This window comes from Larus michahellis, chromosome 9, assembly GCF_964199755.1.
Source record: "Larus michahellis chromosome 9, bLarMic1.1, whole genome shotgun sequence".
NCBI classification, from domain to species: Eukaryota; Metazoa; Chordata; class Aves; order Charadriiformes; family Laridae; genus Larus; species Larus michahellis.
Genome location: NC_133904.1, coordinates 17,209,941 through 17,226,850, shown reverse-complemented (window position 1 = coordinate 17,226,850; position 16,910 = coordinate 17,209,941). Strand labels below are relative to the sequence as shown.

General features: G+C 40.4%; 1 protein-coding gene across 11 annotated transcripts in view; it reads right to left on the bottom strand.

Moving 5' to 3' along the window:
* TJP1 (tight junction protein 1) overlaps positions 1-5,298 on the bottom strand; it is a 163,668-nt gene extending 158,370 nt beyond the window's left edge. For 10 of the 11 annotated variants that reach the window (XM_074601559.1, XM_074601560.1, XM_074601562.1 and 7 more), the window contains exon 1: positions 4,416-4,772. In XM_074601559.1, the coding sequence (XP_074457660.1) occupies positions 4,416-4,582 (167 nt within the window). In that variant the 5' untranslated portion in view covers positions 4,583-4,772. Of the gene's footprint in view, positions 1-4,415; positions 4,773-5,165 lie in introns of those variants that run through there. The other variant, XM_074601563.1, reaches the window with a different exon arrangement.
* Between the last annotated feature and the right edge of the window lie 11,612 nt (positions 5,299-16,910).

Sequence of the window (16,910 nt, the reverse complement as noted above, 5' to 3'; positions counted from 1 at the left end):
CTACCCCTAGTAGTTACACAGATGTCAGTTGAGAGATGTATAGAATTTCCCTAATTACATGTCCTCCCATTAGAAGATAGACTTCCTCAACAGTAGAGAAAGCAAGGACATCAGCTGGACTCAGCTGAATGTGATCAGTCTGCCTTCTGGCTCAAACACAAGGGTGGAAGAGCTGGAACATACTTCCACCGATCAGACTGGGAGACCTAGCAGTTATAATTGCTCAATGTTAATATTTGTTTGGAAAAAAAAAAAGGCAAATTTGAAACAATGAGCAGTCAGCTGCTATGGTAAATTCTTGTGCACCTCTGCAAATACCTTCAGTTCCAAGCACAGTACCCTGCTTTCATCAGAAAAAAAAAAAAAAAAGAAGTATTAATAAATTTGCAAAATGAATAAATCTTTACAATGGGCTAAACTGAAATTATTATCCCCATTTCAAACAAATTTTAACAGGAACCAGTAATCAAAAATTGAAAACATCCATTCTGGTTATCTGTATTTTTCCACATAGTTCTGTAGAGACACCCAAGAGGTTCCATCTGTGATGCTTGCTTTCTCCTATACTGAAGTGACATTTCCCATTATTTGATTATTCTAAATATGACTCTACTTAGAGCATAAACAAACAATGGCACTTTGGCACTTTTCTCCCTAGGGATGGTCCTAATGATAAAACAGGCATCCTTCATTATAAGCCTGGACTTCTACATCCAAGCGCCAGCCTGAATACAAAGTCTCCAAGTCAACAAAGCTTTTAGATTGGTGCTTAATTCCAGACATGCTGGTTACTCCTCACTGATTTCAAATAAATTCACTCCTGTGCTTGAAAACAAATGTGCCTGTGCAATACCTTACAAGAACCAGCTGTCATTTAACATCCAGGCTTCTGTACCACACATTCTTTCAACAATAGCACTGAACAGGGGAATTGGATCCTGTCAAAACTCAAATTCTGTAGCGCATTGCAACTGCATTCTTTCCTGTAACCTAGATTGCCTCAGACAACTACCAACCATTCTTAAAAGATGCAGGAAATGTAAATATGGAATAGCCCCAGCCATTTCCATAACGTTCTTCACAATGAAAATTTATCACTAACTGAGCTTTTTGTCTTACTTCATGACTCTGCACTCCCTTGCACCAAGGGGAGCACAGGGGGAGTAAGCCCAAGCAGAGGAAGCCTTGCAAAGTAGAGACAAACGAAAGAAAGAAACAGAAGGGAATATTAGTGAGAAGAATTATTAGAGTTGCCAGGAGTTCCTTTGTTTTGTTTGCCTGCTCCTTCTCCTTGCAGCAGACAAACATAATATTCAGCATGACAAAAAATTATGGTCTGCTTGTGTACTTCCCCTTAAAAATGTGATTTGGCATTTCCCTATTGTAAAAGCATCCTGGTTGCACATACTGGGATTTCAGTAAATATTTATGTCAATTTACTGTTTTAAGGTGCTCCCAGGTCAGTAGTTAGTTTTTCTTGAGCACCTTAGCAAACGTTAGTCCCTGCTGCACTCTTCCTGTACTAGCAGCATTAGGATGATGGGTTTAGTATCCAAATACTGTCCATCCCCCCCAGCAAGATGATTAAAAACATCCTACTCATCTCATTTAGGTTCCTACGTATTAGATTACAACGCTGCACAAACACAGGAAAGGCTCTGAATCAGCAGTTTGGGACTCCAGCAGCTTCCTCCATCACTGAGTCCACCACTCTACTGCCCCAAGTAAACCTCATCGTAAAATGATCAAGCTCCACATTAAACACCATCAAGTTTCTGGCTCCACCACTTCCCACTGCAAGCTTGTGGCACGGCTTCCTTCTGTTTGTCCAGTTGTCCGTTTTATTCTCAGCTAGTTTGTAACAATTCTTAACCCATCATGAGACATCGCTGTCCATCTTTTTTTTGTTTTCATTTGTAGCCCTGCTTTCGTGCATCACAGAATAGGACTGACATTTTAGCGGGGGGGAGGAAGCAGGAGAGAACTGGAGTGACAGATGCTCTATAAAGAAATAAAACATTGCTGTTACTTTTTCATTTTCTTTCAGTAGGATTCAGGTGGATTATCTCCATCAACAAAAAGATGAGCATTTTAACCCTTTTTTATTAAATTATGTCTTTGCTTCCACTTACAATATGTATTAACACATCAAAGAGTTTATGAATCTGACCGGTTAAACAGAATGTTTTAAGTTTTTAAAAATAAGTAAATAAAAAGAGATGAAAAAGCATCCTCTGATTATCAACTGACTTGATTTATACATTTTCTTTAGGTATTTTGGAGATTTCAAGTGACGTAGCACTGGAACACACTTTTGTTTTACGTGTTGGAAATATACACTAATATTGCTTTGATTTTAGTAACAGCAACATACTCTTCAGAGTTTCCTAACGCATTATTTGATACAGACTATGCACAAGTAAGAAAAAAAATAACATGACAAAGTATCCTTAAGCATTTCTCTCAATGCATCAGAAAATAGTATTTTATTCATAAGCATAAATTCTATCCATACAGATAATGCCTAACGCTATTAAAGTTCTCAAAGGAAACGTGAATACATTATATCATGTTGCCTATTAATAAGAATATCCCAGAGACATGCTTTCAAATGCTCAATGTTTACATCTCCCTAAAATTAAAATTACCTTATTTTTCCTTAACATTTTCAGTCAACTAAATCTTCACACAGCATTGCATTGCAGCAACATGATGTCAAGTTACAAATGTTATGAAATGCAACGCTTACAGCATGTACTAGTGGGGATCCACTATATTGTTTTGCTATACGTCAAAAAGGACATAATTTCACCATGAAACTAGGCAATATAGAGCTGATTTAACTCCAACTGAAGACATAAAGCAGGAGTTGAATCGGGTCCTTTCAGACTTACTTTTAAAGTATGCAAATATAGATAGCTTCACTTGAACATGCCAGCAAAGGAAACATTTCCAAGGAGACACAGGAAATACGAAATAGAACAATTGTTATCATTATATTACCCGTAATTAAACTTCTCAAAAGAAGTAACACACCAATACATACACCGCTGCACACTGACAGGAGTGGCATTTGAGGAGAATAACAAAGGTACGGTACACTTTATGTAACTTACATAATCAAAACCAAACCACTGACTACACTATAACAAAAGATGTAATAAAACTTATCTGTATGACAACATATTTTTGTCTAAGACTACATTTGATTTTGTACATTACAGTTAGGACAAACAGATTTGCCAAACTGTGTTCCTATCTGCAATGAATAGCAAGATTCGGAATTAATGACAGAAAGCTTACTAGTTCCACATTATGTTTCTTCAAGTGATGCATTTCCTTGACACTGTCTGTGCTAGCTGACAAGGAGGGGGGAAGTAAAAAAAAACCACATTCTACAATTCATTTAAGGCCCATTTTTGTTACAACTGCTGACATGAAAGTATTTCTATTTGTGAACTACCTAGTTTTAAATAAAATGACCTGTCATGCCTCCTGTGACTCTTTACTTTCCTTTGCTAGGAACATGTAAGTACAGTAAAAGAAAACCCTATGACCGTTACCACCTCAATATCTTTTCTAGATAAGCCACTCTCAATGTCCAAATTCATTCTTGCTGGTTTCCTCCCAGTAAACTCTGACTTCACATGTTCAGAGATTTTCTCCTTATAATTTTGTCCTGATGATGACACACATCCCACTGCTCCAACTGAGCGAAGAGGGGGCTCCTACAAGTCCGGGAGCGACTGGGAATTGCAGTGCCATATGCCTGGCGGTGCCCTACTCACCCACATTACACCATTATACTTTAATACATTTTTCATAACGTAGTATTGATTCATCCAGAAAAATCAGTTCAGCACACAATCGGCGAGCCCCAAAAAAAACCCAAACCAGTGTAGGAGTAAGTCGGGGGAAAAGCAGGCTTTAAATAAAAATGCCCGTTTGCGAGCAGTGCTGCGTGGCTCGCTAACCCGTTGGACTTGTATTTGCCTTTTCCCCTTTCGGAATCCACCTGCCAGCCGGACCCGCGGCCGGGCGATGCCGGCCCGGCCTCCCGCACAGCCGGCGGCGGGAGGGCACAGCGCCGCAGCCGGGGACGACCCTGGGGCCGCCGCCAGCCCCCTGGCCGAGCCGCTCCCGCGCCGCCGGGCCGGGGCTGCCGCCGCCGCCGCGCTCCCCCCGCCGCCGCGGGCCCGGCGCGGACGGACAGCTCCCCCGGCACCGCCGCACCGCCGCCCCCCGCGCGGCTGCCGCTGGATGCGCCGGGAACTTTCCGCTCCGGAGCCGCTCGCCGGACCGCTCCGCGCCCCGCTCCGGCCCGGCCGTCATGTCGGAGGGGAGCCCCCCGCCGCCCCGCCCGTCCCGCCGCGGCCCGGCCCGCAGTGCCGGCGGCCCGGTTTGTGCCTACTCACCACAGCTTCCTCTTTAAGGGCATCAGACTGCCCCTGTTGGAGGCGGTCACCCCTATGGCCATCTGCAAGACAGTCAGGTATTTCTGATACTTCATTTTGCCGTCGCCCCCCCTGTCCCTGCCTCGTCCCCGCCGCCGCCACCGACAGAGTCTCTCCAGCCGCTGCATGCAATCATCAAATTTTTATTTCCAGGCATCTGCCGTCCCTGCGTCGCGCTTCTTCCCCTCCTCCTCCTCCTCCTGCCGCGCTCCCTCTCTCTCTGCCCCCCCGGCTCACGCTCTCCTCCTCCTCCTGCCGCACTCCCGCTATCTCTGCCCCCAGCTGACGCTCGCCTCCTCCGCCTCCCGCCGCGCTCCCGCTCTCCCCGCTCCAGCTGACGCTCTCCTCCGCCTCCCGCCGCGCTCTGCCCTCCCCCGGGCCCACGCTCCTCTCCCTCCTCCTCCTCCTCCCGTTGGCGCACTCCCTTTCTCTCAGCCCCCCGACCTGCCGCCGCTGCGGAGCTCACCCTCCGCCCCGCACCTGCCCCTGACCAGGCCGCTCGCCCCCCATTTTGCCTCCTCCTCCTCCTCACCTGGGCCGGCCGCCGCCGCCTCCCCTCGCTAGGCCCTCGGTGGGGCCTCGGTCTCCCCCTCTGCCCCCTCGCCCCACAGGGCGGGCCGCCGGCGGGGCCGCTCCCTCCCTGCCCCCCCAGGCAAGCCGGCCTTCCCCGCCATCGCTGCCCGCTCCCGGGGCGCTCCCTTCCCCGCTTACCTGGGGTATCCCGCCCCCGCCCATGCGGCGTGGCTGCTGCTCTGCCCTCCCGCCATCAGAGGGGCGCCATGCCACAGCCCGGCCGCGCAGCGCTGCCCGCTCCCCGCCGCCTCGCTGGCCTCGCGTCTAATCCCATTAGCGCCTAGAATAGCCCCATGTTATTTTAATCGCCTGCCCCCGCCTCGGCTAACGATGAGGGTTGTGGCAGCCGAGCCGCGGAGGCAAATGCCTCGCCACCTGCCGGGGCGGCCCTGCCGAGGCGGTGAGGGCAAAGGCGAGGAGGAGGGTGAGGTGAGATGAGAGTAACAGCGAGGATGAAGATGAGGAATGAAGGTGAGAGTAATGGCAAGGGGAGGATGAAGGTGAGCAGGAGGGTGAGGTGAAGATGAGGGTGAGCTGAAGGTGAGGAGGAGGACGAAGGTGAGAGTAATGGTGAGGTGAAGGTGAGGAGGGTGAAGGTGAGGCGAGGATGAAGGTGAAGGTCAGCAGGAGGGTGAGGTGAGGGAGAAGGTGAAGATGAGGGTAAGGTGAGGTGAAGATGAAGGTGAGCAGGAGGGTGAGGTGAGGGAGGAGGTGAAGGTGAGCAGGAGGGTGAGGAGGAAGGTGAAGGTGAGCAGGAGGGTGAGGTGAGGGAGGAGGTGAAGGTGAGCAGGAGGGTGAGGTGAGGGAGGAGGTGAAGGTGAGCAGGAGGGTGAGGTGAGGAGGAAGGTGAAGGTGAGCAGGAGGGCGAGGTGAGGTGAGGTGCGGGGCCGGCAGGACAGCGCTGACAGGAGCAGCACTTCCAGCCCAGCCTCCTTGGGGACTGGGGGGGTCCTAAAGTGGCTGTGTCACCTCCAAAAAGCCTGGTGAGGCCAAAGGGAAGAGAAAACAAACACCAACACCACCAACACCCTTTTTTTTTTTTCTCCACATGAGGAAAGCAACTAAAGTGTGTCCAAAAATCAGAAGGTGATTAAATGTTTTTAGAGGGGTGTCCACCTTCTGGATACTTCAGCAAAAATAGCTGAACATGTAACTGTGTAGTGGCCTTAGGTGTGACATGATTATCATTACAACTTTAATCTGTTTTGTGCTTTCCTCCTCAAGCTCCGCACTAAGAGGGGCAGAAGACCGTGGCGTTTGACAAGTGCATTTGGAATTAATTCTAAAACACATGGTACAAAATGACCAGAGACCCTCGCCAGTGCAAGCATCCTTAAGTGTGAAGGGAAGCGCTTAGCTGACAACAGTGGTGGGAAATACTTTGGCTAGAGGTACCCTGTTTAAGTATGTAGATACTTTGCAGAATGCAGATACAAACAAATCCACGCTGAAGTGACAACTTTTCGTTAAGATGCTATAACATAAATAATATGAACTGTAATACTTCCCCAGAGTTGTTCTAAGGTGGCACTGTCAGCTAGGAAAAATACTGTGAACAGCATTGTCGCTTTATGGCTCAGAGATGAGCATTTCAGTGATTATTTTTCTTCTTTTTTTGTGTGTAATGTGTACATCAAGACTGTAGTAGGCTACCTTCTACCTAGGCCTGTTCATCAGGCAGGAAGGAGAGAAGATAAATATATTACTTATAAGCACAACAGATTTTAATTAGAAACATAATAGTTGTATTACTGTAGTTAATGAGATGGATGGCTTTGCATTTTCTGCCAAGAAATCTGAGATGTATACAAATGTCCTGAAAGTCTGTGTCACAAACGATTAAAAAATTCAAATGCCAACTCAACGCCCAGTATGAGCCTGCACATCTACAGCTCTCAAGATACTGTTAATGGGTTCTTTGTCTTTGGAGAGATCAAGCATTAAAAGCAATGAGGGAAAGTTAACTTGAAATCATTAGGAAAGTTAAGGAGGAGGAATTAATTTCTAGACTTAAACAATGCTAGTAGCATACTAACTGGAAAGTCTGTATCTTCTATAGACAGGACATCAAATCAGTTTGAAAATCGGTAGAGATCTTACTTTGCCTTAAAAACAAAAACTGTAAAAACAATACATTGCTTTCTCCTTCTGTGTATCTAGTCATCATTAGCTGACTGAAAAAATGCTTGTTGCCCACACAAGTTATAAGAGAGTAAGTGTGGGCTGGATTTTGTTCTCACCATCATTAGTAGAATGCTAGCTACGTTGTAATTGAAATATTCATTGACGCTTCTGCAATGCTATTAAGAAAACCATTTACACCTTGAAATGGTAGGAAAAGCTGACTAAAAGAATGATGAGACTATATGAGTGTCACATTTCAGTTTGAATGTTACACCTGTCAGAAAAATACATTATATAGAAATTCTTGAAAGAAAAATCTAGTCTTAACCTGGTTGTAGTGGTAGAATTAGACAATCTAAGGATACAAGGGAAGCAAAGTTTATTTGAAAGCTGACAAACCTGGAAGAAGCAGGTAAGATTTCAAAATTCTTTACCTTGTAAAAGGGCTCTGTATTAGAGTCACGAAATACTGCTTTTCGTTTTTAGAGTAGCAGGCTTGAGACATAAATTTATTTGAAGTATCTATATACAAAAGAGTTAAGAAATGTGCCAACAATACCTTGCATAAACATTTACAGTGCAACCTGGCTGTATATTCAAATCTTTATTGAACTTCTTTAAAAGTGTGTAAGTTGATTCTTAATTCAATAGGAATTCCTAAACCTATTTAAATTTGCAAAATATTTACAGTTATTTCAGATTTAGCTCTATAGTTATCAATGACGATACTCTACCAATCTGGTACTAACAAATTAACTTGTTTTGTATGTTTTTATATATCATCTTCCATGCTTCTTGATGTGCAGAGGCAAAAAATGGATGTCAATGAAGAAATTTTATCCTCCAATTTTAATTAGCATTATTTCTGTTTCTCTCATACCTGTTCCTTCTTAATGTTGCTCCTTTATATATTGCCTTTCAGAACATCCTACATTAAGCACCTATGTTTTACACAACTGAAAGAGTAAAAAGATCCTGTCTGCCTTGCCTTTCAGATGAACAGCCTATCTTTAACAGGAGTCAGTCATCAGCTTCCAGATTAGGGTAAGCATCCAGACATCCCACTGTTAGCTCTGAGGCCTGTGTGGACCCATTAGCTGAGCAACGTCCAAAATTTATACAGTAGATATCCCTGCAAGAGGGGCAGTCTCATCATATTTGCTATTCTCAATGCGAACTCATTCTGTCTGACAAGATACACTCCTTCACTACAGAAAGGTGAAAGCTGCTTACATTCTTTTGAACCTGGCGTGCATTTTAAAAACAATTTAATTTCTGTTAGATTACTGCAGCTTAGTATAGTTGTTTCCTCATTTTTTTCAGTACAAAACCAATCGGAACCGTACTAATTTCTTAATTTTATCAGTTTAGGTAACTTAACTGCAGACTTTACCTCAGAACAAGCTCTATAATCTATCTGTTGCTTACAGTCCCGCATGCCCCTACCTCTCCTGAAGCCTGTCCCCACAATGACTTTCCAATGTGCTGCTTGGCTCAGAAGAACACAGACTGCTCTTTCGGGCAGTTAAAGTTGTGGTATTATGCGTGACTGCTGCACTTGAATGGATGTGTGGTTGGCACAAACTCCACTCATGGTAGCATGTTTCTACTAGGACAGGGATGTATCTAGATGATAAGGTGGATGGACCCTGAGGAGGTGAAGGTTAAGGCCACTGTGTGATCTAATCTTGGCCTGTGCCTGGGTGGTTTTAGGTGGAGAGCAGGCTGTTGTCAGCAGCGGGAGACTGCTTGCCTCCAACTTAGAGAGTGCCACTGAGGCAGTTGGACGCTGGGAGCTCCCATCAACAGCTAAGAATAAGGGAGTCTAATTGTGGCATAAAGCTATTTTTTAAAGTTATGCCTCTCATTTTTTCAGTCTTCATATTGTTGGAATATATATGAGATTCCAGGTAGTGCAAAGCAAGATTTTACAGCGTTATTTGCTTCTGCTGATTTTAGATTTGATTTCAGTAAGCCTGTCACTAGAACAGGGATTGCCAGACCTTGTCTTGCTTTCCTTTATCATTAACCCATCACGCATCCCTGTAGTGCCAGTTGTCACTAGGTGCCATCCTTTTCAAATTCTCACCTGCGTCACTCAGTCTTTACTGAGCTCACAGGAGGAGGGGAAATTTAGGTCTGACTCAAAAGACTCTGGAGATGTTACAGAAATGCACTTTTAAAAGTCTTCACTATGCTTAAGTTACTCCACATAATGTAGGTTTTCTGCAATAATGTGAGGAAAAAGAAACCACACCTCTAACTGGCATAGCTATGCTGGTGAACAAGCAAAAATACTCTTTTTTGCTGATGTGGCTTATTTTGTTAAGCAAACTTGTATAAGCTACAGCATCTGGCAAAAAGAAAAAAAATAATCTTACCAGAATAAATGGCATCTTTATTAGTACTGTAATGGCCACGTCGACAACTTTTGAGGGTAGATTAGGCCTTAATGACACATTTTAAGCCTTCGATTGCATTCAGTTTCAGGTTGTCAAAATTGTATTAGAACTAAAGCAATTATTAAATAAACTTGTTGCTTTTTTGTGGCATATTAAATAGCGTATTTTATTTGCACTTTAGAGTAGTCTTAATTTTAGCTTTACTCTGCATTTAACAGAGACTTTTCATAACGTTACATTGTCCATTCCATATAATTCTCAATACTGTGCTACTTTGTATGCTGAAGAATTAACGTTTTGTTTATTCCTGGGATATACCCGTTCCCCTTGCTGACTTACTCCAATGACCGATTAAAAAAAAAAACTCTTGATACACATGTCATATTCTATACTTCTGCAGTATTCAATATGATTTGAGAGCTTTTTGTTACACAGTTCAGCTGGTAAAGTGGCAACATTCCAGAGACTGATACAATACAGCACTGACATTAAAATTAGCCATTAGATGACTGATCTCCATCTCTACTCTAATTTAATCTAAATCTTCCTGTTTACTAAAGAGGGTTCTTTTGCTGCAGTAGTTGTTAGTAATATTTTATTCTATTAATTTGTATATTTAGTCAATTATTATTTAATTATAGATAATTATTAATGATATAATTATGTAATTGTATATTATGTATCCTAATATAACATAAAATATAATTTATTTTATTATATTAATTATATTAATAAAGATTTATGTTAACTAAGAGCGTTAATGCAGATCCTTCAGGCAAGAAAGCTACTGAAACAGACTTTCTCGCCGTTTCAATCTGTCATGTGTAAGCTTCATACATCTCCCATTTTCTTTACAGAAGGAAAAAGAAAGGGATCATACCTGTCAAAGGCAAAAGAGTTCCTTAGAATCTGCAAGTATGTCAGATGCAGTGACTCCAGGGGTTATTTTCTCCCTCCTCAAAAGTAAGAAAAAAGTGTGCATGTGTTTCCTATCTATGCAGTTACATTACAGGATTCTGTGATTTTTTCTGATCTGATAGGGCTTTTCGATACCCATAATAATGTATTTATTGTGTATAATGCAGAGCCCTTTTCTGGTCTGTTACTCTTTCTTCCATAAATTCGAAGTTATGTGAAGATCTATAAAGATACATACAGTACCATCACAAAAAACCAAAAACACTCGGAGGAATCTTCCCATCGCATTTTACTGTGCAATTGACCATCTACAAAAGGGAAAGTTTTTGTGTTTCTTTGAAGTGTTTTCATGACGGGCTAGCTTGACTGGTGGCAGAAAACTATGGGTCTAAGTGGGTACGGTAATTAACTGACACAATCGTTTAGAACTAACTTGCATTTTCTGAAACAGTTTATCCTAGTCATTCATTTGAGCTGCCAAAACACAAAGAAGTAAATAATTTTGCTTTGGAAGGAAAGAATGTTCACCGTGTTTTCTCGAAAGAAGATCTTCACAGAACTTTTATTTGACTATGGATTATCCAGAAGAAAGGGTTTGCTTGATTAAGCAATTGAATTACTTACAAGAAACTTGCAAGCAAGGTAATATCCCTGTTTCACTACAGTTAGAGCTATTTAGTAATGGCTTCTTGTACAAATAGCGTTAGTGCTGTTCTACCAGGTTTGATGTGGAGCTGCTTTATACTATTACTGTCAAATTTTAGGTTACTGCAAAAATAAGAATACTATTAAAGTGAAGAATTCAGGCTAGAACAAAGTGGACCTGTATTGCCACTATCCAGTACTTCTACATTTACACATTTCTTGCAAACTTGTAATTCTAAGATTTTACTCTTAAGAAAAAAAAAGAAAAAAAAGAAAAAGCACCTTAAGTCAAAATTATCCAAATATCACATTATGCCTGACAAGCGTGACCCTCTCACAGGATAAAATAAGCTTAATGTAGAAAAAAATAAGCATATGCATGAATGCCATTAGTGCTCTCTGATATAGCTTATTCATGTAGAAAACTACTGGAGGGAAGAAATCACCAAGCATACAATTTCAGTGTGAGATGCAAAAGAAAAAGAAGCGTAAGTAACATCACTTCCCAGAAAAGATTCTAAGAAATAGATTGCCATCTGCAACACATCTCAATCTCACCACACAAAGATGTAATTAATTAGTCTTGCTAACTGCGTATTGTTAGAACTGTGAGAGTACGTAACTCTGAGGTGAGGTGTGACCAGACCTTGTTATCATTCTGGATCTAGAGTTGCTAATAGCTTTCATTTTTAGATGTTATGTCTGATGGGGAAGCCTCCAAGCACACAATATTTAAAAGAGAAGGGAAGATCGTGAAAAGCAAGGGATAATGATCGTTCCCTGAAGTGAGGGTGTGGAATTCTGAAAAACAAAAATTTAGAGTATTGGAGGCTGAGAAAAAAATATGTATATCTGAACTGTTATGGTAGACGTTTTACAGAACCACTGTGAAAAATTGGGAATGAGGACCGATTTGTAAGACTGTATTCAATTGTCTAGAAAGAATACTTCCTTACATTTCCTTTACATTTTTTTTAGTTGAAGAGTGAGTTCTGTGCATGGTAGCTGTACACATCAGGATAAATAGACTGAAATGGGAGAGAGTATTCCTAAACTTTAAAGAGCTTATCCTGCCAAAAATTATATGCGTGCCTCATTTTATAAATTAGTAATAATTCAGAACTGTATTTAGCTTCATTAATATTTTTGATTAAACCCTGATAGGAGTGTTTCCATATCCATGAGATATAAAGCCTGAAGGCTAGCTGGATGTTTCATGAATGTATTGAAATAGTTCAGAATCCTAGTTGAAATCTGTTTCATATCTCTAGTTGTATATTTGCACATTAACTATAAATATGAAACACATTTTTCACTTTCAGGAAGAAAGCTGTTCTCATTACAATGTATATGACTTTTAACGCTATACTGTTTTAATCAGATTACCAGTACAATGCAAATTAATGTAATAGGATTTACTATAATTAGAGGCAAGTATACAGTAATCTACTATGAAAAGAACACAAAAACGTTAGTGGAGCTCATTACAGGGATATTGTTTATGCTAATTATTCAATTTTTTAAAAATAGCACTAAGCCTGATTTTAATCAGGTTTTTTTGTGGGTTTTTTTGACAAAAATTTAATCAAGCAATTCAACCCAAAGGGTTAGTAATAGTCAAGTATTACGCTTTGTCTGGGACAGAGAGAAGTGGAACTAAATACAAACAGTAAAACACTAAAGGACTACGAGCTGCTCATTTCATTGTCCTGTCTGAATAAAAGATAAAATGAAAACTAAGAGTATAAATGATAAAATAATTATAAACAAGACTTCTACAATGTGGATGAAGGAATCAAATTTGAATTTATAGTTTTAACCCTGTAAGTGCTCAATATTTATCAATATTAATATATACCAAATGTTCCTGTAATTCCAATGTAGGGAAACATACATGAAATTTTGGTGCAGGTTGCAGATCTGTTTCCCGAGTGTTTACACTGTTGTTATAGACCCGTCTGTTGTAACATCTTGATAGATCATAAAACTTAAGATGCACGCAGTGAGCCTAGCAGGTAGGAATTAAAAAACAAAAAGCTAACCAAAAACGATAGCTAAACCTAATAACAAAAGCTTTGATGCTGTAAGGAACTATTTTTATGAGTATCTGGGACTACACCTGGTGAAAGAATCAAGTTGAAGGATTGGTTCCTATGACGTTGCTTTTGTTTTCATTAGTAAGTAGCTCGTGCCATACCCTAGTCACATGGTATCCTATCCTACTGGAGACGTTTGGTTAGATCCAAAATACGGTAGTGGGTTACAGTTTGCATCTGCAGAATTTTCAGAAATCCAATATGATTATTTTCAAGAGCAAAAGCTATTCATGCTGTTAAGAGTCTGCAATATCTAGTCTTTTAGTCACTGAACTTTCAATTTTAAGGAAACAGCAGAGGTAGCATTTGTAACATTCCAGGGAGATAAAGCCCGCCCATTAAGAGGGTGGGGGGGAGTGGGTGTATATATATTAAAAAATAAAAATAAAGAGAGAAATAAAATCAGCTTAAAGGAGTTCTTGAGACAAAGTTCAAAAAATGTTTAAATTTCTGAGAGACTAAGTTCAGGCAATATATTATATGTCTGACTGGCTATCCCAAATTCTTGTTCTACTTTGAAAATATTGGTCAAAATGAATATAAAATTTTTTTAATAAAACAATGTGACAAAAAATTGAAATATGTCATTAACATAATAAACAACTGGATCACATTCTTTCATGAATGTGGGAATTAAGCATATAAAACATTTTTTCTCTTTAGTTTCCTTCAAGAGCTTCTAATACAAAATAAAGAACAGATCTGTTAAGTCCAGATACAGGTATTTTTTAATATCGAACTTGTATTTTTTTACTTCATTGACTACATAAACGATTTACAGTCCTCTGTTTTTTTACTAACTGGTGTCAAGACTTTTCCAGACTCCAGTAAGTTATTTATAAACGATAAAAATTCATGTGCAGATCAACGATCTTGCTACAAACCAGATTTTTATAACAAATAAGCAATTTTCTGTCCTCTACTTCAGAGAAGACACAATCAATTCTAGCTTCTCTGATACACTGCAGTTATTGCCACTTTTGGCGTAGATGATCTGGCTCTGTATTTGCTGCGAGTAGACCAATTTTTTTTTAATTGCCCCAGTATAAAAATAAAACTGCCATTATGGCATTCCTGATGTTACACTATCAAATTGCATAAGGCCTTACATCCTGGAGAAAACACATGAATAGCAAAAGGGAAAAAGGGAAGAATTAAACAACTTACTATTCTTCCCTTAACACAGAGCACAACGTTTTGGTTTTGGGTTGTGGAGTGTGGTGTGTTTTGGTTGGTTGGTTGTCTTTAAGCAAAAGAATACGGTAAAGTAAATAATGCACTACTGAGATTTTATCTGGTGAGGTAAATAGGCTTAAATCACCTTTTTCTGTTATGGCAGTTTATATTACATTTTTCTGATCTGTTCATCTTCTCTTGGTTGTTCTTAGACATTAAAATAACAGAAGTATGTAAAATAACAAGTAGGTATGCATGTATGTATTTTATTCATCTAACTTAAAATTGCTCATCACATTAGTACTCTCTAATACTGAAATATTTCTACTTCCTAACATGTTCCAAAAATGAATTATCAAAAGATATGAAATTAAGTTATATTTTAATGCACTGTCTGTCTTTGTCCTTTGTTTGCCTCTTATTATTTAACATTTTTGCTTGTAGCATCCAAAGAAAAAGCAAGACCCTGTTAGGGCCAGGTTTACTCAGCTGGCATAAAATTAGAAGGCCCCACTGAAGTCATCATTTTATACCTTGTGAGGGGCTGGTAGCGGAGTTTAGTCCATGCATTTTGGTGAGTGTTGGACGCAATATTTCTAATGAGTGTTTTCCTGGAACTGACCTGGATAGTATCTGTCCTGAGATCTGTCATGCTGTGATCTGCACTGCTACAATGCCAGCATACACCACCTTAACAGTTACCATGTAATTACTCTTCTCAGTATAACCTACAACCTTTTTTTCTTATTACACACTAGCAGGTTTGAGAGCTCACTTGCTCTCTTGCCAACCAAGCAATTTACCTACCATCTGCATGTCAAGAGCACCCAAGCAGTTATGAAACTGTCTGGTTCTTAGCACTGTGGTTTTTTGGGAGCTGTTCATTGGCTCTCCAATGTTTGGAGCAGGAAGAGAGGATGCAACAAAAATGAAAATAAAGCTCTGGCTTTTATTATTTTAGTTTTAGTTAAGGAACCCTACTTTTTGATTCTGTGAAAATTCCCCAATAATGTACGAAGGACAAATTTTGAAGATTAACTAAAAGAGCCATAAATAGAGATCTCTCCTGGCACCCTAAACATCTCTGCAAATCTGTTCATTTTATTGCAGTAGTGCAAACTCTTCCTCAGAACCATCTGCACCACTACTGAGATTTGAAAACCAGAACACACAAAAAAGACCATTGCTTAATGGATAATGAATAAGGGCACTCTCAAACCCACGGCAAGCAAACTGTCCAAGCAGCTAGAGCACATATTTGTTGGTCTCACTCCCAAGTGACAGATACAAATGCTACACAAACTCAGAGCATTTCTCTGAAGAAAATCAGCTGATATCTCGCAAATCTAGTGTGATATTTCTCCTCTAAAACCTTGCCTGGACTCTAATGACAAACGAATAGAATGAATGAAGCAGTGACCAAACACCAGAACAAATGAATACCAGTGAATTTTCAAATGGAATAATGAACTCAAGCCTCGTATCTGCTCATGTAGACAAAAGTGATGATGTTCCACTCATTGGGAGTGACCTCACGGTTGCTGGAGATACCCTTTTGCAGTGCTGACAGTTTGAATGTGTACCAGAGTACGCTGACACTAAAAGAAAATGCTTGGATCTCTGTAGAAGACAGAAGACATAGTGTTTGTAGGAGCAAAGGAAAAATACCAACACTTACAAGTAGTCACTGCAAAACATATTCAGACTGGTGATCTGTGCACATCATTGTGACAGCAGCAATAAATCAGAAGCTCTGCAGCTGTTTCGAGGGAAGGTTTCCTGTGAACCTAAAGCCAAAGATTAAGGTGGGTCACACTGTAGTGGATTCACTCCTTTCAATAGATAAGTTTCTGGTTATCGTATTATGCAAAGAACATACATACCATCTGTCTTGGGCATTTATGAAATGTTATTACTGTGGTATCTACATTGTGAACAGAACAGAAATAGTCTCTGCTCTTGGCTTCCTGTATTTTCCTGTGAACGTATCTCTAAGTAATCTGTCTTACTTTTAAATGGTATTTTTTAGTGCAGCTTCTGAAAGCATCTGTGTCTTAGCATTGTGCTGCACCTTTTATCCAATCATGTAATGTACTAAATACCTTCAGTTCCCACTGACTTCTGTAAATTTTGACAACATAGTGCTAGTCTACCAGTATAAAACTTTCAACTGACTTACACGGCTTAGGTCCCAGCAATTGCTAATGGGTGGAAAGCACACTAAGAAAAATCATCCAGCATAGCAGCAGGATAGAATTCTCCAGTATCAAGGAAGAAAAGTTCTATATAAGCATTCTGATGCTGCAAGGCTGCAAGGAATTTAATTCTTTTGGTGGATTTAAAATCAGGATAGTACCAATGTCATTTCTCAGTTACTCTTCATCCTACTTGATGCAGGCATCTGACATCTCCTGACAAATCTGATGCTCCAGAAGCTCAGCTTCTCTCTGGTGAACTATATTACAAATACAACCAAATTCAAGGACATAGCTAAGAATCTGAGTGAATATGATTAAATTAAA